This window comes from Camelus ferus, chromosome 9 (assembly GCF_009834535.1).
Source record: "Camelus ferus isolate YT-003-E chromosome 9, BCGSAC_Cfer_1.0, whole genome shotgun sequence".
In the NCBI taxonomy this organism is placed as follows: Eukaryota; Metazoa; Chordata; class Mammalia; order Artiodactyla; family Camelidae; genus Camelus; species Camelus ferus.
Genome location: NC_045704.1, coordinates 36,470,371 through 36,491,213, shown reverse-complemented (window position 1 = coordinate 36,491,213; position 20,843 = coordinate 36,470,371). Strand labels below are relative to the sequence as shown.

General features: G+C 50.2%; 1 protein-coding gene across 1 annotated transcript; it reads right to left on the bottom strand.

Moving 5' to 3' along the window:
• Nucleotides 1-584: 584 nt before the first annotated feature.
• ADGRG5 (adhesion G protein-coupled receptor G5) lies at nt 585-19,597 on the bottom strand. The gene is made up of 14 exons (XM_032486405.1): nt 19,502-19,597; nt 17,741-17,865; nt 16,642-16,805; nt 12,060-12,161; nt 11,775-11,853; nt 10,991-11,147; nt 10,214-10,378; nt 9,527-9,643; nt 7,984-8,136; nt 7,137-7,258; nt 6,609-6,877; nt 5,841-5,958; nt 2,705-2,982; nt 585-2,324 (listed from the first exon to the last, which is right to left on the bottom strand). The coding sequence occupies exons 4-14, from the start codon at nt 12,121-12,123 to the stop codon at nt 2,224-2,226; spliced, it is 1,623 nt and encodes a 540-aa protein (XP_032342296.1). The 5' UTR covers nt 12,124-12,161; nt 16,642-16,805; nt 17,741-17,865; nt 19,502-19,597; the 3' UTR covers nt 585-2,223.
• Between the last annotated feature and the right edge of the window lie 1,246 nt (nt 19,598-20,843).

The following is a 20,843-nucleotide window of genomic DNA, read 5'->3' as shown; positions in this document are numbered from 1 at the left end:
CAGACCCATCTTGTGTCACTGTGGCCATATCCTCCCTTGGGTAGCCCTGGGCTTGGTATGATCTAACAGGCCAGACCCAGGCTAAGGTAGGGATTGGTAGGGATTGGCAGGGGATGGTGGGTACCAGGCAAGGCCCTGCTTCACTGGACTATGGATGCAGCCTGGGTTACCGCTCCCTGGAGCCGCCCAAGAGAGGGGCTAGAGGTTCCCACGATCACCCTCATTGGCACAAGGACCCACCAAGGCTAGGGAGCCTGGTATAAGCCAGCTGAGTCAGTGGGAATTTAAATAGATTAGAGGACTGGAGAACTGAGGGGTAGGGAGACAGGTGGCAATGACCTATGGGCTGCACTGTGTGGGAAATGTTTCTAAAATGACAAAAGGTCAGCATGCCTGGAGCAGATGCCACTCTGGGGAAAGTGGGAGAGAAGATGGCAAAGCCAAGGGACTGCAGGATGTTCTGAGGGAGGAGCTGGGCCTGGAGCTTAGATGTGTGGGCCTCTGAGACTGAGTTAACACTATTAATAATAATAGCAAAAACGTTAACGATAACAACAACCACTTACTGGGCACTTACCCTCTGCTAAGCATCTTTCTATGGATTATTTTATTTAAATACAAAATAGGTACTACTATTACCCCTATTTTACAGATAGGAAAACTGAAGAACAGCGAGGTGGAGTGGCTTGTCCACAGTCACACAGCTGACAAATGACAACGCTGGCATTTGAGCCCAGGCAGTCTGGCTCCCAGAGCCTGCACCACTCTCCACAAGGGCTATTTACATCAAGAAATGAGCAAAGGGCAGAGGGAGATCCCCAGGGAGAAAAGGAATCCGGCTCCAATTCCCTCTCTGTGACATTCAAAGTCATTAAAATCTGTCTGATGGCCTGGAGTGGGGCCCTGGGAGCCTACCCCAGCCCACCACTCTAGTTCCTGGTCTGCCAGAGCACAAGACTCCAAGAGCTACAGCGGGCAGCTGCTTTGGAAAAGAAAAATGGCTGCATAGATGGTGCTAGCATTCCTCCTGCCAGTCACTCCACAAGTGCAGTCCTGGAGGCAGGGAGGGCCTCTCCATCTGGTGTGTCATGTCCACAGACAGGCGACCACAGCCTCTCCAGGCATGGTTTTGGAGCCAAGGGCTTCTGAGCATGTGCCAACAGCGCCCCCTGGTGTGCATCCTTGGAAAGGCGTTGGCTTCATGGGCAGTCCCTGGCTTGGTCAGACAGGACAGGTCAAGCGCAATGGTGATTCTCTACAACTGTGACCTGAGCGTGGGATTTAGAACCCACACCCTCATGCCTGCCTACCAGAGGAAATTCATTCCTGCCCAGTCATCAAATATCAGGGTGACTGGAGCTCAGATGGAGGGGAAAGAGGTGCCCTGCTTCTACCTCCAGAAAGCTGTATTGCCCCAGTCTCTGGTCTATATGGGGGTCCTATGTGGGTCTTAGGAGCCCTGGAGGAGGACCCTCTGGGAAGGATGGGACTTTCCAATCTTTGGGAAAGGTAGGCTTGGAGTTAAAGTCACCATAAGTTGGGAGCTAAAGGAAAAGAGGCCTCAGGCATAGGTTGGTGAAGTCTCAGTGAGTGGGTCTCTAAGCACTGGGCTGAGGACCCCTGGCCAGGGCTGACTCTCTCCCAGAGGAAGGGAGCAGGGCCCATCAGGTGTTTCCAGTGGAGGCTGGCCAATACCCAGCCCCCAAAAGACAGGTAGAGGTAATAGGGCCAGGGTGGGGATCCCCACCCCACTGTGACCTCCTCCTTCCTGGTCCCATTCATCCTGAACAAAGCTCTGGGATTAGGCAGGGCCAGAGCCATCTTCCCCCATGTCACAGATGTGAAAACCAAGGGTCAATGAGAAATGACAGGCCCAAGGTCATACAGGGACACTCAGAGCCAGGCCTTAAAATGTGATCTCCTGACTCCCAGGCCAGTGCTCTGGCCATAGGCCTGGCCAGATCAGCCCAGGCACCAGGAGAAAGTTTGCTGCCCCAACGTGGGGTTGGACCTGCCTCAGAGCAGAATGCTAGGGGAAGCAGAGCAACACCCTGCCCCCTGGGCCTGGGGAGTTATGGAGGTGCAAAAGCACCCCTGGAGGGCACAGTGGTCTCTGGTGTCCAGCAGCTGGCCTGCCATCTTCTCTGGTAGAAGCCAGGGTCTCGGGCTGCAGGCAGCCAGATAGGCTGGGGGTTCTGGACCAGGAGGCTCAGACAGTCCAGACTACTGCATCGTATGGGAGGAACTGAATGCCTCCATCTCCGCCTCAGCCTCTGCCTCTGAGCGGCACCTCTGGGAGCAGAACCATAGGAAAAGGAAGAAACCTGCAAGCAAAAGACTGGTCAGTGGGAGCATCATGGGAGCAGTGGGGCACCTCCCCCAGAATCTAAGCACCTCCTTCGTTGGGAGGTGAGTTGGGCCTCCCTGAGGCCCAGGAGTAATTCTCAGAACCCCTTACTGTTGGAGGCCAGAAGAGGGCAGAGCACAGGAGCTGGAGGACCCAACCACCACTAGCCTGTTGGGTGCCTTTGTGCAAATTACAAGGTGGCGCCCCTTTCTATGGGTAGATGTAGCCCCAAACAAGCTTGTCAGAGGCTAGATTTCAGCCCCCAGCTCGTCCCCTTGACCTGAAGCCCTTCAGCAATAAATATACACCAGCTGTACACGCCCCTGGGGTTTCCTCCACGACACCCATAGGCCCTACCGTAGAGCGAGTTGAAGATGGTGAAGAGGAAGAGCTGGGGCAGCAGGAAGACGCCAAAGGAGAAGAAGGCCAAGGCCCAGGTGGTGCCCAGGAGCACGGTGAGGCCCAGCACGGTGACGGTGTCCCGGCAGGCCCGAGGGCCTGGCGCCTTCTCCTTTGCCCGCAGTTTGTGCAGGACCCGCAGCGCCCAGGCCAGCACCACCAGGTTGAAAAGGGACGTGAGGCCACCATAGCCCATGACCAGGACACTGTGCACCCCGGGGTTCCGTACCCAGCATCTGCAGGGAATGAGTGAAGCGCCAGGGTTGGTGTGGCTCCCAAGGCTGGTGGAGGGAAAGCCGCAGTCTCCTGGGCCTCTGGACTGCCTCTTGAACCTGGTCCTATTTCCCAGCCCAGACATATTGTTTCATCATGTGGTGAAGTCCACCACAACAGGACCCACCTGCTACCTTGGCCTCCTGCCCAAAGCCCTGGCACACCTCCTTTCCAGCCACACCAGTCTCTCTCACTCCTCTGTGCCTTTACCCACCTGAAAACTCTTCCTCTCCTCCTGCTTCTACGGCCAGCCCAACCATCAACTGGTATGCTATCGATTGGATCATTGGTCTGGAAACTTCTTCTACCCACCACATCGTTATCACCATCTCATCATCATCTTTGTGCAATGGCCCTAGGATGCCCTCTCCACTTATACTGGGCCACCTGCCCTTCCCTGAGCCTTGAATGAGCTGCTGCAACGAGCCTTGGTAGAGGGGCGCTCTCCATGTGTGGACTGAGGAGCAGAGGGAGCAGCGGGAAAGTTCCACCAAGGGCAGAGGAAAGAGCCAGAGAGATGCCTGACAGAGGCTGCATCCCTGGTCCTGCCCTCCCTGAAGTCTTCACTCCCTTTGCTTCCCCCAGACAACTGTAAGACAGGTGCTGCCTTTTACCCAGTCAGGTCATGTGATTTCTGTAAATCAGCTATTCAGTCCTCATGATGACCCTATGAGGCAGGTGCGTAATCATCCCCATCCTACAGATGAAGAAACTGAGGCTCTGGTTTAGGAACTGACACTAGTAAGAGGCAAAGGTAAGACTTGAAGCCCTGTGATCTAAGCCCAGAGCTTGCATCCCTGATTGTCACGATCACCTGCTCAGGCTCTCACTGTGGGCTCCTGCCACTGCAGACACCAGGGTCCCTGAACATTATCTTGGAGAATTAGCCAAGTGGATGAGGGTGGTGCTGGATCATTCCTTTCCACTGTCTAGCAAGGGTGGCTCTATCACACTTACTAATCTGGTGTCCTGTCAGTGGGTACTGGAGTTATTTTCAAGGTTTTTTAGAATTGCTGTTAAAGAAGATGTGGTGTATATATACACGATGGAATATTATTCAGACATAAAAAGAAGGAAATCTTGCTATTTGCAACAACATGGCTGGGCCTTAAGGACATCATGCTAAGTGAAACAAGTCAGACAAAGAAAGACAAATATCGTATTATCTCACTTACATGTGGAATCTAAAATAAACAAAAAACTCACAGATACAGAGAACCAACTGGTGGTTGCTAGAGGCAGGAGGTGGGAGCAAAATGGGTGAAGCAGGTCAAAAGGTACAAACTTCCAGTTAAAAATAAATAAGTCCTGAGGATGTAATGGACAGTATGCTGACTACAGTTAATTACACTGTATTGCATATTTGAAAATTGCTAAGAAAGTAGATCTTAAAAGTTCTTATCACAAGAAAAAAAAATTCTGTAACTATGATGACAGATGTTAACTAGACGTACTGTGGTGATCATTTTGCAATATATACAAATATCTAATCAGTATATTGTACACTTGAAACTAATATAATGTTACATGTCAATTACACTTCAATTAAAAAAAGTTAAAAAAAATTTTTTAATTGTTAAAGAATACATATATACGCAGTAAGGGTTTTTTAAACGCAGGAGTATAAAAGTCACAAGATCCGGGGTAAGAAGGGGGAAGGAGTGGTGAGGAAGACTAAAGAGAAGCTGGTTCTCAGGGCGGGAGCTCTCTAACATCCCTACATTCATGTGCTTCCTGGGCTGGTGTGTCACTTCAGTTCTTTTGTCCATGTCACATACTAGATAATAAAACACCCTGTTTAATGAATCCTAAGTCACACTTCCTCTAAGAAACCACCCAACCCTCACAGTGAGAGGAATTAACCCCACCTCAGCTCCACTCCGAGCCAAGCCCCCACTTCCCAGAAGCTGGGAGGGGCGGTAGTTGGGGGCAGGACTCTGGAGCCAGCCTGCCTGTGACCCTTAACGGGCTGGGTCCCCTTGGGCAGGGTTCTTCAGCTGCCTGAGCCTCAGTTTCCCTAACTGTCCACAAGGGCTGACAATAGGACCTACTCCTTGCTGTGAGGATTAAACAGGCTGACCCACAGGCCTGCCAACAGCATCAGCCCTCAGCAATCCTGAGCTCACGTCAGCCAGGAAAGGAAAAAAGGCCAGAAGGCCAGCTGCTGGTGATGGGTCTACAGGGGTTTGTTAAGCTAGGCTTGCTCTGTTGGCTGTTAGAAACTTTTCGTAACAAGAAAAGGTAAATGTCCCAGAGCACAGGAAGCAGCAGCAGAGTCTGTCCCCCAACTCCCCCAGGCCCCCTACCCCCACACACTCTGAGCCCAGTCCCTGGGGTGTCCCAGCCTCTACAACACTCTCTTCGCTGATTAGGAGTGTCTGAGGGCTGGCAGTGCCATGCCAGCACAGATTGGGGGAACCAGTGCCGGAGCCTGAGCAGGCGAAGCAAGGTGGTCGGTGGGGAAGAGCCAGGGGCAGGCTGAGCTCCACTGAGGGCCTGAGAGTCCAGGGCCAGGGATGGGGGGTGGTGCTGGCCTGCAGCTGTGCGTTGCCAGGAGGCCTGGCCTAGGAGGCCGTGTGTGGGCACTGGAGTCCTAGAGTTAGCCAGTGGCAGAATAGAACATGAGCCTGGCCCGCGAGAGGTCTTGGGGTTCCAGCACAAGGCTGTGGCCAAGCCCCCTGGAAACTGCCCCCTGTCTAAGAAGTGGCCCCCTCCCTGCCCCACAGCCAGTGCCCTGCCTGCAGGCCACCGTCTGGAGCCCCAGGGCCCAGTGGCCCTGCTGTCAGAGCCAGGGAGCTGCCGCAGCCCTAAGCACACTCACATGGACATGTTCTGGAAGCCCGTGCTGTTTCCCTGGCTGTTGGAGAGAGGGATCACGTAGGGTCCGTAAACTGAGCTCTTGACGGCAACAAGGAGCAGCACCAGGGAAGCTGGGACCCCTGAGGAGTGGGACAGAGGCTCAGAATCTGTCAGAAGTCCCCAGAGGTGAGCTGGCTGTGAGTTCCTGGGGCTCCTAAAACAGAATTCCACTGGGCAAGTGAAGTGGCCGGAGGGAAAGAGACTGTTTCCAGCCGCTGTCACGTGATCCAGCCTCAGTGCAATCAGCCTGGTGGTCTTAGAGAAGGCTGTCTCCAAAGTGATATGAGTGAGGGCCCTAAGGTGGGATGGTAGCAGCTGTAGTGATGGTCACAATGTGAGGTGGTGGCTCGGAGGTAATGGGAGAGAGGGTTTGGGAACTGGTGAGGAAGCAGCTAATAAAGTGAGGGGCTAGGATGGCAATAGAGATGGCAACGATGGTGGTACCAGAGACAGTGGTGAAGGTAAGGATGAGGATGGCGGTGGTGATGGAAGTGGAGGTGATGGTGGAGGTGATGGTGGTACTGGAGGTGGTGATGATAGAAGTATTGAAGGTGGAAGTGGTAATGAGAATAGCAGTGTAGGAAGCGGTGGTGGGTGTTGGCAGGGGTAACGGGTGGTCTTGGCAGCAGTCACCGTGATGAGGAGGAAGAGAAAAGGAAGGATGGAAGGGGCAGACATATGGTCTGGCTGGAAGCCTCAGGAAGCAAGAGCGGAGGGAGACTCTGCTTACCCCAGCCCACGGCACAGAGCTTGAGCACGTATCGGCGGATGTAGACGTTGTAGACACGCCCAAGTAGGAGGTAGAGGTTGAAGCCTTCAATGGCCATCCAGGTGAGGCAGCTGAGCAGTGAGTAGTGCAGGATGGCAGCCAGGGCCGTGCATGCTGACCCGGGCACGGGGGGCATGGCCAGCACTGGGCTCAGCAGGAAGGCGACATTGAGGAACAGCACAGAGGCGTGCAGGTTCATGTGGATGCGTGTTATGGAGTCACTCTGCCTCCTGTGGGTGGGAGCATGGCCCTCTGTGACCTGGACATCACCAGGCAGTTCCACTCCCTGGGCTCATAGACACACAAAGACCAGGACACAGGTCGAGAGGGGCAGGGACCCAAGAGCAGCCACACCGGGAGGCTGATCTCCTGTCTCCCAGGATCTGCCCTCTGGAGAAGCCCACCAGACTCTGGGGGACTGAGCAGGAAAGAAGGAGGAGGGCTGAGCATCAGTGGGTGGGCAGGCCCAGCAGGAGAGCAGGGGAATACCTGGCATAGAAGTGCAGCAGGACAGTGAGCAGTGAGGCCACGATGGAGATGCTGCAGCCCACCAGGGAGATGTACGTGAGAGGCGCCAACAACTCTGCAGGGACTGGGGCCGGAGAGAGTTGCTGTGGGAGGGAAGGAGGGCCAGAAGCATGGAAATACCCTCCCCAGGCTGAATTGGAGAGATCTACCAAGACCTTACCTCTAAGACCCCACCCTACAATCCTAGCTGTAGTCCTGGCTTGAAAACAGCCATAGCAGACATAGTGGCCTTTCCACCTCCCAAGTCCCATCTCCCCTCCACTCCCTCATGCTCTAGGCACATGCATAGACCCTCCACTTCTCCCACTACGTGCAGTCAGGTGTACCAGGCCTGGACTGTCAGGCCTATCCCTCCTCCTGCCCCCAGTGACTGATTAAGGGATGGGCATGTGATGCACCCTAGGCCTGTGAGACTTAGTCCCAAGACTTTGGCTGGCAGAATTGGGAAGACAGCTCTCGGTCTACTGGCCTGACAGCTTGCAGGACATGAGCCTGGGACTACTAGCAGCCATATTATTATCCCATGGGGAGATCTAAGCTAGCACAAAGCAAGCACAATTGACAGACAGAGATAGAATGAGATAGATCCTATCCTGGTGCTACTGAGCCCCTGGATCAAGCCGTGCCTGAGGACTTAACTCCAGCCTTTTCAGGAACATGAACCCATAAATTTCTTTTTTTTTTTTTCTTAAGCCCATCTGAGTTGGATTTTCTGTCTGTTGAATCAGCTTTTGCCTTTCTCCTCTGTCCTGGACATGGGGCTCTCTGCAGTTCTGACCACCCTCACCCAGGCTGGATGCGTACATACCATGAGAACAGCAAAGTAGGTGAGGTGGGTGCAGCGGCAGAGCACCTGGGAAGGTGAGGGCTGCTCTGTGCGACAGCCCTCAGGGCTCCAGACCCCCCAGTGCTGTTTGCTGGTTCCCTCCTTCCAGAAGACACAAGTCACCATGTAGCCTTCCTAAGGGGAGATGCTGGAGTTGGGTGTATCCGAGGGGTGCAGGGGAGGGCTGTGGATCAGGGTCTGGAAATTGTGGGGGCCAAAGGTGACTCATCTGTACCCTGGTCAACATTTTACCAGGCACTGGCTGGGCTTTGACATCAGACAGACCCAGATTCCAGCCCCACCTCCACCATGGACTCTGAGAGTGACCTGGGAAGTCATAGAAGTTTCCTGAGCCTCAGTTTATTCATTTGCAAAATGGGATCATTTATACCCAAGTCACAAGGATGTGGAACAATCAAAGGCAATGAGGAATCTTGAGCACCCAGCTCTGGCCTATACAGTAGGTGCTCTATAATCAACTGTCCCCTTCCCTTGCCTCCCTTTAGGGAACAGTGATGGTCCAGTCCCTTCCCAGTGGGGGAGAGAGAGAGTCATCCACAGACAACCCTGATGCCAAATCATGTGGGTGGAGAGGTGCCATGAAATACCACAGAGGAAGTGACAGAGAAGTCCTGAGACAGGAAGGGACAACTGGGGCACTGAGGCCTTAGAAGAAGCATCAGATTTCAACAGAAGAGGAGCAAGGATGTACCAGGTGAAGGGAACCACAGGGATAAATTCCAGAATGAAAGAAAACATGATGGGAAAATTGGGAGTGCAGATGGTCCTGATGAGGCAGACAGAAGATAGGGCCAGACTGCAGAGGCTCTAGGCTTTTCACAAATACCATCAGGGCTTGTGCCTACCCAGCAGCCCTTCTTCTTTCAGTATCAACATCTGCAGTTTCCTGGAGGACCCACCCATCCCCCAATATCAGGTCAAATAAATCCAGCCTAGTCTCTGGGCCATGTGACCCAGGTCTGGCCAATCCACCTGTCCCATGCCCCTGGGCACATTGATGGTTCTGGATGGACACATGACCCAGCTGGACCTTCAGGATCCATTATAGATCTTGGTTTGCACTAGTCAGAAAGAGCCTACTGAGAAGAGGGGAAGGAGTCCAGCACTTCAGCTGTTATCTTGCCACAGAGTGGAGAGCCAAGGCAGGAGACCATTGTTGAGAGATAGAGACTGAGCTATATGGCATCATATCAGCCCCTGGATCCAGCCATGCCTGAAGCTAGAACAGCCCTGGATGTTTCAAGTACATGAGCCAATAAAGTCCCTTTACTGCTTAAGCTGGCTTGAGTTGGTTTTCTACCACTTGCAATTCAAAGAATCCTGACTAATGCAGTGATTAAAAGCTTCTCTCTCTTATTTCTTTGGCAGGAATTCCCAAAGTGTGATGAATTTAAAGCAGTTTCCCAGATGGTTCCACAGGTTTGGGCCTCCTCAAACCAATGTTCAACAGGACAGTCACAAGGGGGCAGGGGTGGGGTGGAAATGGGGGTGTCCCCAACATTACCAGGCTTTGGTTGTGCCAGAAGCTGATGTTCACTGGCTCACTGAGGTTGTGCACATGTCCATGGCCCAGCTGGGCCCCCAGGACATAGTTATTGAGCAGAGATGAGTTGATGTCTTTCTGGAAAGGCAGAGAAAAAGGGCTGACTTGGGGGACATGAGGAGACCTTGGATGAGGTCCAAGACCCACCCCCCTCCTCCCTGGATGAGAAAAGCGGCATGGTTTTCATGTGTACAGCTGGGCCACTTCCCAGTCTTTACACATGCTGCCCCCTCCACCTGGAAAGCTGACTTCTCACCACCACCCCCACCTCCCATTTGTTAAATGAATTCCAGCCTCATACCCTCCACCTCACCCTACCCTAATTCACTTTCAAAACCAAAGTTAAAAGGCACCTCCTCCAGAAGTTGTATCTCTACGGTTATAACCAAACCTGAGCTAAAATTAAGTCTCTTAGCTCCTGGTCTAATGGTTGAGCTATTTCTCCAAGGGCAGGGATCTGTGACCTACTTGTCTGCCTCCCATCTGGAGACAGGCACAGACACAGTAGATTTCTTAGGTCTCATTTGCCCATTGGAATTGCGCCTCCCTATCACTCTGCTAAAACTGAGCCCCAGAGAGGGGCACTGACTGGCTGAGGTTGCACAGTAGGCTGGTCCCTGCCCAGAGGCCAGGAGGTGGCATGGATACCTGTGATGCCCTCAGGAAGGGGCCAGCTCCCACCCTGCTTGGTCCATCCTGGAAAAAGTGGGTAGTGGAGAAGTAGATGCAGATGAGACGCAGCTCCCTCTGGTGGGTCCTGCAGGCATCTCTGGTCAGCTCCGCTGGGAACTGCATGGCGTGCTGGGCTGGGGCCTGCAGACAGCCAAAGACAGGCTGGGCCTGGTGTCTGAAGACCCCACACTCACCGCAACACCTTCACTGCTTCCCACTCCTAGTGAAGCCTTCCCAGCCTGGCCTTGAGCATCTCCTACCTTGGAGCCTCTACCCACAGAACCCTCTCCTGCCAGGCTGCACCTCTACCCAAACTTCCCGAGGTCCCAGGCCTTCCCTCCAGGCCGTCCCCCCAGGCTGCTCCAGTCTTGAGTTTGGGTTATTTACCCCACCCAATTGGAGCTTGAGGATGGAGCACCTTAGGCCCCAGCACCCAGGCATTCAGCGGGAATCACAGCAGGATCCTCAAAGGAGCCCAGATTCCCTGGCCTCTCCCACAGCAGCCTCCCCTCAGGAACCTGCAAAAGCAGAAAGAAGATGCTGCTTCTGAGGGGCTATAAGCATCGTTTTTCCATCATTCACATGAAGAGTATCAGCTCCATTTTACAGAGGAGGCAATTCACAGCTATTAGAGCAGAGCCTGGATTGGTGGGGAGGAGGGTGATGGACCCTGGGGAAGGTCCAGACCTTAAACCCGTGGAGGATTTCTGGGGTGGAGGCACTGGCCACCCCCCATCCCCAGCCACCTCTGACCTGGGGGACCCGCCCCAGAGCAGCACTGCTCAGTGAGAGGCCAGTGAAGTCGCAGCCCAGCTTGAAGGCCAGTGTCTGGATGGTGTTCGTCTGCAAAGTGAGGTTGTGGCCCCCGAAGCTGGCGTTGAGCAGCCTACACTCCAGGCCATGGATGAGCCTGAAGGCAAGAGAAATGACCAGAGCCCCGAGTGAGGATGGAGGTGAGAGGGGCTCTCCACAGCCTCCCCTATCCCATACCCTAATCTCCAGACATTTGCACACACAGTATTCCTGACATTCTTACCTCCCCACCCCACCCATCCCCTTCTCCCAATTAACTCTCATTTGGGTCCCAGTTTGTCAGCGCCTCCTCCGGGAAGCCTTCCCTGGCTGCTTCTGGCTGACTAAAGTGCCCTAAAGTCCCCGTGCTTCCCTGGTTAGCCATCAGCATTGGCCTCTCACCCAGAACTGCTTGGCCTTTGGGTCATAGACCTTAGAGAGCCCAACCTGAGTCTCAGAGACACTTCTTAGAAAAATGCATGGAGACCCATGATTCTGTACCTGGTTTCATGGCATCCATGGTTAAGGGCCCCAACCAGACACTAAACTTGATGAGGATAGAAGTGTGTCTATCATGCATCTCCAGAGCCTAGTGCTGGGCACACACTAGGTACTCAATAAATGCATGCTGAATAGATGAATTTATAGTCTACACTGGATCAACCCCGGATCATTGATTCAAGGTGCAAGCTGAGGGTGGAGGCACAGCTGACTCTGGGAGGATGAGGAGGGACACCCAACTCACTCAGCAAAAGAAGTCAAGCTCCGGCTCCTGGTCACCGTCTCCATTCTCTTCATCCAGAGCAGGGTTTCTTCAGACGCCTCTGTGGGAAGAGTCAGACCACCGCCTCAGCCTCTGTCCGCAGCTGCCCCCAGCCCATGGCCTCCGGGCATTCCGCCCCAGCCTGCTGCTCCCCCAGGAGACCTAAGTGCCCCCTTCCAATCTCCCTTGCTTTCAGGCCTCCCCCTTCACATCACAGCCAGAGGCCTGGGCTAGGATTGCCCTCACAGCTCAGCACAGCCCTCTTACCCACTGTCCTGCTCTGAGAAGTCACGAGGCACAGGCAGAGGAAAAGGACCCCATGGTGATCCATGTCCTGTGCTCTGTCTCCTCCAAGAACCAGCTCCTGCCCTGGAAAAGGTGCATCCCGTCGGCATCGTGGTAAAAGAGCGGCCTCTAACTCTGGGTGTCTGGCATATCCCAAGATCAGGATGTGCAGTATTGTATTTGATCCTCAATACTCCTGCATTTCACAGATGAGGAAACTGAGGCTCAGAGAACAAGGGGTCTTGGTTTGCTTGAGGCTGCCTGAAGCCAGGTCTCTGTGACTCCAGAATCCTTGACCATTTGGTAATGCCCGCCATTTGCAGCTCTGCCTGAGACACTTCCCCCTCCCCAAAAGTGGTCTCTCTAGGGGCCTCCCCAGGGCTCTGACCTCACCCAGAGGAAAACTGGGAGACGCTTGTCATTAATCCTGTCCAGCCCTGTCATTCATCCACCACGTGACTTCAGGCAAGAATCTATCCCACTCTGTTCTCATTTTCTGTGGTTTTATTTTATTATTATTTTTGTGGGGGGAGGGCAGTAATTAGGTTTATTTATTTATTTTTTAATGGTGGTACCGGGGATTGAGCTTTACCACTTGAGCTATACCCTCCCTCCATTTTCCTTGATTTTAAAATGAACTAATAAACTTCTGCTTAAATATAGCAAATGTATGTCTACCTCCCAAAATGCCACTAAAATGAGAGTGAATGAATAAAACACACAAAGTCACAAAAGAGAAAGAAGACAACAGCAGATGAGAGATGCCAGAAAAACTTTGGAGGCTACAAAGCAGGTGGCCACCTCGTTAAAAAAAAAAAATTAGCAGATCATAAAACATTGAGCCCAAGTGCCTGCAGTGGGCAGAGGTGTGGGGTTGGGGTTGGGGGCATTGGGAGGCAGGAAGAAGCCCGCTAGGTCAAACCTGACAACCACAGAAGCACCTGAGAACTGGAGGCATCGGGAACTTCTGAAGGTGAGATGAAGGGTGAGGCTAAAAACAAGGGGTTGTTGGCTGTGAGTCTTTAAATGACCAGCTGGGTTCCTGGATCTCCTCTGCCCCCCAGGGCATCCAGGAGCCTTCCGCACTACCCTTCCATCCCCAACCCCACCTCAACACAAAGTTCATCCCTTCCCTGGAGACAGTGCACCATAGAGAATCTGAGGCAAAGGGTGGGGTGCCTTTCTAGTGCAGGAAAATTAAGCCACATCCCCTCTCCACTTCCTCCTCCAACCAGCTTCCAGAAGACTGCAGCAGCCAGGTAATGATACTCCAAGGCAGGAGAAAATCCTTTTCTGAAGAACTGACCATTCCAAGAAACAGCCCGAAACTGGAAACAATCCCACTGTGCCTTCAGTGGGTGAATGGTTAAATAAACTCAGGTACACCCATAACGTGAAATACAACTCAGCAAGTAAAAAAATATATTGTTACATACAACTTGAATGGGTCTCAAGGGAATCATGCTGAGGGGGAGAAAGAAAGTGCCAATGTCTTTTGCATCAAAATGTTGCATACTATATGATTTCATTTATATGATGTTCTTGAAACAACAAAATTATAGAGATGGAGAACAGATTAGTGGTTGCCAGTGGTGAGGAGGGCGGTGTGGTATGTCTGTAAAGAGGCAGCACTAGGGAGCCTTGTGGTGATGGGACAGTTTTGTATCTTGATTATGGTGGTGATTACAAGAATCTACGCTTGTAAAATTGCATTGAACTAAACATACACACACATAAATAAGTGCATAAAAACTGGTGAAATCTGATAAACAACATATTCATACTGTATATAGCACAGGGAACAATATTCAATATCTTGTAGTAACTTACAGTAAAAAAGAATATGAAAATGAATATATGTATGTTCGTGTATGACTGAAGCATTGTGCTGCACCCCAGAAATTGACACATTGTAAACTGACTGTACTTCAAATATATACATATACACACAATAAACAAACAAACATTTATTAGTAAGAAGGCAAAAAAAAATGATGAAATCTGAATAAAGGCAGTGAGTTGTACCAATTTCCTGGTTTTGATATTGTGCTTTAGATATGCAAGATGTTACCATTGGAGAAAACTGGGTGAAAGGTAGACAAAACCTTTTTTGTGTATTTTTTTTTTTGCAGCCTCCTGAGAATTTATCATTTTTTTCAAAATCAAAAGTTAAAAAATTACAGTACAATGGATCACATTTCACTAAGAAAAATTATGATGAAGATAGCCACATAGAAGAGGAACACAGCATATAGAGTGGAAAGAGCACATTGAAAATAATATGTATAATATAATCATATTTATGGAAAATTATCTTTATATGCATATTTAAGCCTATGAGGATACATAGGAGAATGGTCACCAAAATGTTCATAATGTTATGGGAGGGGTAATTTTCTTTTTTTATGTTTCCTGTATTGTTTGAATCTTCTACAACAAAATATGTATTACCTTCACAACAGAAAAGCAAATTTTTAATGCTTAGGATTTTTGTAATACTCCAAATGACTATTAATCATTATAGAAAAAAATAATAGTGACATATTGCTTACAAAAAACAAAAAGAATGTTGCAAAGTAATGTAACCCGATCCTTGTAAAAATTGTATTTTTTATGTATGCAAAATCTGGAAGACGCACATCAAGGTCATTTCTGGGGGAAGGGGAGGGTGAGATTCTGGGCCAATTTGTGTTGTTTGTCTATGTTTATGAAGTTACCCCATATGTTATAAACATACATTTCTCAATTTTTATTTACTCTTCAGATGGTTTAGAAATTGAAATCTTTCCTGGGATTTCAAAATGTAGAATAGATAAACAAGATTATACTGTACAGCACAGGGAAATATATACAACATCTTGTGGTAGCTTACAACGAGAAAAAAAATGTGACAATGAATATATGTATGTTCGTGTATAATTGAAAAATTGTGCTCTACACTGGAATTTGACACAACATTGTAAAATGACTATAACTCAATAAAAACATGTTTAAAAAAATAAATAAAAATTAAAAATAATAAATTGAAATCTTTCAAGTACAAACAGTAAATACATAAAAAAAGGTATAAAATGCAAAGTATTCCTGCCTCTTGCGTCGCACAACCACTGGGTTCCCAGTTAGTCACTCCCAGGGAACCACTGCTGTTAGCGTTTTGTGTGTCTTTCCCGGTTCCTTCACACAAATACAAGCAAATATGATTTCCTCCATGTTATAAAAAAAAAAAAGCAGCACACTCTATATACTGTTTTGACCTTAGCTTTTTTCACCTGAAAATGCATCTTGGAGAGCCTCCACTTTTTCTTTTACAACTGTACAGTCTGATGTAGGGAGAAACCACAGTTTCTTTAACCAGTCCCCTGTTAATAGCCATTTGTGCTGGTTCCAGTCTTTTGCTCTTACAAACTGTACAGCTGTGCTGGTATTTGCATCAGTTCCCCACATGTGCAGGTTCATCATCTGCCCATTTTTATATTGGGTTAGACTTTTCCTTACCAACTTGTAGAAACCCTTTACATAATAGGAAAATTAGCTCTTTGTCTGTCATATGAGTTGCAAATATCTTTCCTAGTTGGTCATTTGCCTTTTGACATTACAGCTGGTGTTTTTTGCCATGTAGGTCTTTTTTAAATAAAAAAATTTTTATGTGATGAAAATTACCAGTGTTTTCTCTATGGGCTTCTGGATTTTGAGTTGTAGCTAGAAAGACTCTCCCCATTCCAACATTACACAGAAATTCTCCTAAGTTTCTTGTAGAACTTTAAAGGTTTCGTTTTTTCACGTTGGAATCTACAGTCCATTTGCAATGATCCTGGAGTGTGAAATATGGATTCAGTTTTTTTCTCCTGGTGGTCATCCATTTGCGTTAACACTACTTATTAATATGAGTGTTTATTTTTAAAGAGAATGACCAAAACTAAAGCAAACCCCCACCCCCACCCCCAAAACAAACAAAAAGAGAATGAAGACTTCGGAGTTGTGGAATGCTGAGTTCTTATTTCTTTGGCTATTAAGTTATTTATCTGGCTGTGTTACATTGGTCAATTCGCTTACCCTAAAGAACCTCAGACCAAGGGAAAAGATTTGGGAAGACAAAGGAAGCCACTCGATGAAACTGTTTGGAATGTTTCAGGTGAGAAAATTGAGAAGCTGACAGTGCAGAAAATGTCCACCCCCTTCACGGTACGAATGGAGAAACTGAGGCCCAGACAGTGGTGTGGATTTGACTGCCCGGGTCTGGACGGGAAGGCTGGGTCCCCAGGCCCTTGGCCATGCTGCTCCCAGGCAGACTCAGAGGGGAGAGGGGCTTAACCTCACCACCCAGCTGGAGAAATTAAGGGCAAAGCAGAAGTGACACCTCCCCCAAGCACCCCAAATAGAAGCTGTGGTTTCCAGCCACTTTCTCAGAGCAAACCACAATCTTCACTTCTGCCTACAACCCCCCCACATCCTCCTCTCCATTTTTTCAAAGAGACCACCACTCCCCATTACTCCGCACTCTCGACTATCTCATTCTTTCTGCAATCCGTTATTTGGGGCCCTCTGGGAAACAGGAATCCCTTACCTGACTCCCAAGATGGTTCCAGCTGACCGTGGGGAAACTGAGTACCGCACAAGGTTGTCTGGGGTTCTTCAGGAGGCCAGTGGTCAGGCTGAGACGCAAACTCACCTCAAGCGCTCTCCCGTGGTGCACTGCAGCCTCCTAAAGATGGCTGGGTGGCTGAGTAGCTGTATGGATGAACAAAACCCTATTTAGGCCAATAGAGGGTGAGCAGACATATGGAGCACAGAACAGAGCCTTTAGAAGATGTAAATTTGATAACTAGTTCCAATATTCAGTGCACAAGCTGTGACATTAGGCAAGGAACTTGACCTTCCTGCGCTTCAGTTTTTCTCATCTGTAAAATGAGATCTATTTCCCAGGGAGAAAGATTCAAACAAGCATTTCCATGATCCACATTCCTAGGAATCTGAGGTTCTCACCCCAGGTTCCCAGCCAGAAATACATTGACTAGGAGACCTAGGAACACCTGCCTTCCTCTCCTGAGCCGGCTATGAATTCTGGCAGCCCACCCTCTCCCCAACAGCACCAAGGCCTGCTAAGCCCATGCACTCCTGGACAGAGCCCCACCTGCCCCTCAACAGCTGCTCCTGCCAACCACAGGCTAGAGTCCCCACCTCTGGCCTCACCCTGGCCTGGATGAAAAGAGAAGCTGTAGTCTCTGTAGGGAAGTCCTGACAGGAGCTACTATCACAGGCAGGGAAAAGGGGGCCCTCATCAATACCCAACAGAGAGTCTGCGACCCAGCCAGATCTAGAGCCACCGCCCTGAGACACACTGTCCCCAGTCTCCAGTCCAGGTCACTCAGAGGAACTGCAGCTACTCCAATTTGCCAGGCACAAACTCTGGGCCAGGCCCTCACCCCTATCACCTGACGTGGAGGTTACTGGACTAGCCCCATTTCACAGATGAGGAAATGAGGTCCAGAAAAGCAAAGTCCAGTAACTTGCCCTAGGCCACATAGAGAGGAGTGAAGATTTGAACCCTATGCCTAGCCACCCCTTAATTTAAATTGCCTTTTTTCAAAAACATCAATCTCTCCATTCTCAAGGTTTGGAGCTGCCACCAGGGGCCCAGGAACTGGTGAAGGGAAAAAACCTACCTTGCTGCTCCAGGGATGTCACTAGTTCCGGGGATAAGGACAGAACCTCTGGGGAGTGGGGCAGGGAGAGGCCCAGAGCGGCTGATCTGTGCCGTGCTGCTGTCTGGCTGCCTTCCCGCCGCCTTCTGCAGGAAGAAGGGGAAGTCGAGAATCTCTGGGCTGCCAGCGCCTGTTTGCTCTCTTCACCCTATGCCCCGCACCCCACACTCTGACTTCACTTCTCCTCTCACTGGCAGAAGCCTTTTTGCTTCTTTTGAGGTGCCGGGCATGCCCAGCTCATCCCTTGACCTCAAACCTCCAGGGTCTGCAGCATTTCCTGGGGCAGCTACACATTTGCAGAGGTGCTGGGCGTCAGTGGGAGAGGGAGGAGGGCAGGCCAACACAGCACCCAGCAGGGTTCAAGACCCACCTCAGCTCTGCGCCCTTGGGCAAGAGATGTCACCTCTTAGACTCAATTTCCCCACCTGTATGTAGGAAAGGGAGAATGATCCCTGCCTGACCTGATGATCAATGAGATGGTTAATGGCGAAGATCTCAGGCCAGGGCTGGGTCAAGCTGCCTGGGTTGAAATACCAGGCCCAGCACTTCCTGGCTGGGTAATTTGGGCAAGTGACTGAAATTCTCTGAACCTCAGTTTCCCCTCTGTAAAATGGAGATAATGACAGTACCACCTTGTGAGTTGGTGGTGGGGCTCATAAAAGGTGATGTTGCAGTCACCGGAAATGCTCCATAAAGCCCTCATTTCACAGATGGTGGGGGGAGGGGGGTCCAGAGTTCCAGGGAGGATAAAGGGCTTGGCCCAGAGTTACCCAGCACAGAGCCCTCTGGAGAAAGGCCTCACTGGCAGCAGAACTCAGAAAACATGACCAAAACTATGAGAAGGCTGGCCAGCTTCTCCTTGAGCCCAAGGTCTAGACAAGCCTGTCCTACACCAGTCACTTCCTCTGCAGAACCCTCAGGGACAGGGGGAAGTGTCTGTGTGTGGGTGGGGAGACAGGGCACTATCTCTTGCCTGGGGCCCAGCCAGAATCCCTGGGAAAATTCTGACTCAGGAATGTGCTTGCCTACCCCCAAGAGTGAGATGGGGGTGCAGCAACAGGGAGAAACCAGGGAGGTCCCAACATGGTCTCCCTCCTCTCTGCCCCGACACTGGGGCCCTTGCAGCATCCACCCAAGCCCAGCCCACAAGTAGCTCAGGTGGCCTCTGTGGAAGGAAGGAGGGGAGCTGCTCCTTGCAGGGCAGAGAGATTTCAGGAAAGCACAAGTCCACACATGCAGGCTCCCCACCCCAGCTGCAGGGACACCTTAGCACCTGTGTCCTGACTCCTTGGCCACATTCCCGGGTGACTTGGGCAAACTGTTGCCCTCCTCTGAACTTCGGTTTTCTGCAACCATGACCCAGCCCTTGACCTCCAGGCCCTTCCTTTCTGAGGTCTCCTGACCACCTCTAGGGTTGCAACACCAGTAGCTGCTTCCAGGACCCAGGAGGAGGCCCCACTCACCCCAAACCCCTCTGTTTTCCATCCTGGAGCTGTAATAGGCTCACTGTGCCCCACCTCATTTGGGGGTACTGTTACATAGCCCTGCACTGCAGATCCTGGAACTCACTGCCAAGACACTCCCCAGCTCAAAAGCCAGCAGTGGCTCCCCACTGCCTTCATGGTCTAGCCCCATCCAATTTCTACTTCCACCCAGTTCGGGAAGTGCCTGCCATAACCATACCCATCTCCCTGCTCTCTTCCTGCTGTTACATGTACATACCTGGGTGATGCTCCAGCTCTTCTCCATCCCTCAGGGCCCAGCTCAAGTCCTGTCTCCTCTGGGAAGGCTTCTCTGCCTCCAATTCCCCGATAAAACATTCCACATGCTTCCACTTTAGGAGGCATGCCAGGCCCTTGCTCAGTCGCCCAGGCAGGGAGGAGGCAAGCCACCCTGGGAGAACCACACCCCAGTCCTAGTGAAGAGCCTCTCCACGTGGGGCATGTTTCCCCTGGCGATCAGCCCAAGGGCAGTAAGTGGCATCCCCAACAGGGCATCAGATAAACTGAGTCACACCAGGAAAAATTCATTTCCTTTTCAATCTTTCTCAATCCTGGTGGCATCAAGAAGAAGCATCCGTTTAGAGCTAAATTGTGTCTACTCCATTTCTACCACTGCCTTCTATCCTTTTGATTTTCATTCTTCAACTTTTTATTAGACATAGAAAACAAGATATCTGATTTTTTTTAAGATATCTGATTCTTAATGATTTTTATTGTGGCAAAATATACATGAAATCTACTATTTTAGCCTTTCTTAAGTGTAAAGTTCAGTGACTTAAGTACATTCACATTGCTGTGCAGCCATTACCACCATCCATCTCCAGAACTTTTCCATCTCCCCAAACTGAAACTCTGTATCCATTAAACAGTAACTCCCCATTTCCTACTCCCTGCAGCCCCTGGTAACCACCAGGGCTTGTGACTGGCTTATTTCATTCAACACGATTTATGGTTAAATCCATGTTGTAGAGTATATTAGAATTCCCTTCCTTTTTAAGGCTGAATAATATTGCTTTGAAAGCATGGACCACATTTTGTTTATCCATTCATCTACCAACAGACACTTGGGTTGCTTCTACCTTTTGGATATTATGAATAATGCTGCTATGAACATGGGTATGCAAATTGTATCCCTTTTTAACAAAGAGAAAGTTTCTAGCTAGATTGATGATGTTTACTTGGATGACATTTATTTTTATGATTTTCTTCTATTCATGGCAACTGATAACAGATTTCCTATTTAGCCTGAAATACATATATGTCCTAAAAAAGTGAACTAATTTAAAGAAAAATGCTAAGTAAATAATGGCACAAGTGCTATGTGTTGATGGCAAAGAGTGGTGGCAGAGAGACAGGACAGAGAACAACTGAAGTGCGGGATATAGGAACACAGCCTCAGTCAGAAACTCTACTGTGCTAAGCTGGGTAAAGAAACCGCTCGGAGGCCACTGAGCAGCTCATACCAGATTAGCAGGGCATCTAGAAAGCTGGCTGGAGGTGTGATTTTAAGAACAGAAGTGAGAATAATAAGATTGAAAGTCAGGGCTCTCAGACCTCTCAGC